This window comes from Eimeria mitis, genomic scaffold (assembly GCF_000499745.2).
Source record: "Eimeria mitis Houghton genomic scaffold, Emh_scaff2097, whole genome shotgun sequence".
Lineage (NCBI taxonomy): Eukaryota > Apicomplexa > Conoidasida > Eucoccidiorida > Eimeriidae > Eimeria > Eimeria mitis.
The window spans coordinates 2,466-2,876 of record NW_013570420.1 but is presented as its reverse complement, the minus strand read 5'-3'; the positions used below and the strand labels follow the sequence as shown (position 1 = coordinate 2,876).

The window sequence follows — 411 nt, the reverse complement described above, 5'->3', positions numbered from 1 at the left end:
CCTCCTGGTACTTGTGAATTTCAGAAGGCAAAATGTCCCTCAAAAACGACGACGGCAACCCTGCAGCAGCTGCTGCTCCTGCTGCTGCTGCTGCTGCTGCTGCTGCTGCTGCTGCTGGTGTATACCTGTTGCAGGCCTGATTTTTTTTTGTTGTTTTGCGTCGGAGGACTTGGGGCAGTTCTTTATGTGGTGGCCGCTTTCGCCGCACATATGACAAATATAATCAGCAGAAACAGCTGTTGCTGCTGCTGCTGCTGCTGCGTAGTGCTGCTGCTGCTGCTGCTGCTGGTAATATGCATGCTGCTGATGACGAGCAGCAGCAGCTGATCCTGCTGATGAATTTGATCCCGAATAACCTCGGTAAGAACTCAAACTGCTGCTGCTGCTGCTGCTGCTGCTGCTGCTGCTGCT

The 411-nt window shown here is 53.0% G+C and overlaps 1 protein-coding gene across 1 annotated transcript in view; it reads right to left on the bottom strand.

Moving 5' to 3' along the window:
* The window catches only part of EMH_0048560 (D441/Mpe1p like protein with a zinc knuckle (C2HC) and PhD Zn finger domain, related), a gene marked incomplete at both ends in the record, with an annotated part of 6,504 nt that overhangs the window by 4,586 nt on the left and 1,507 nt on the right, over positions 1–411 (bottom strand). Inside the window, one exon of the mRNA XM_013496417.1 lies at positions 126–411. Coding sequence (XP_013351871.1) covers positions 126–411 — 286 coding nt within the window. The remainder of the gene's footprint in view (positions 1–125) is intronic.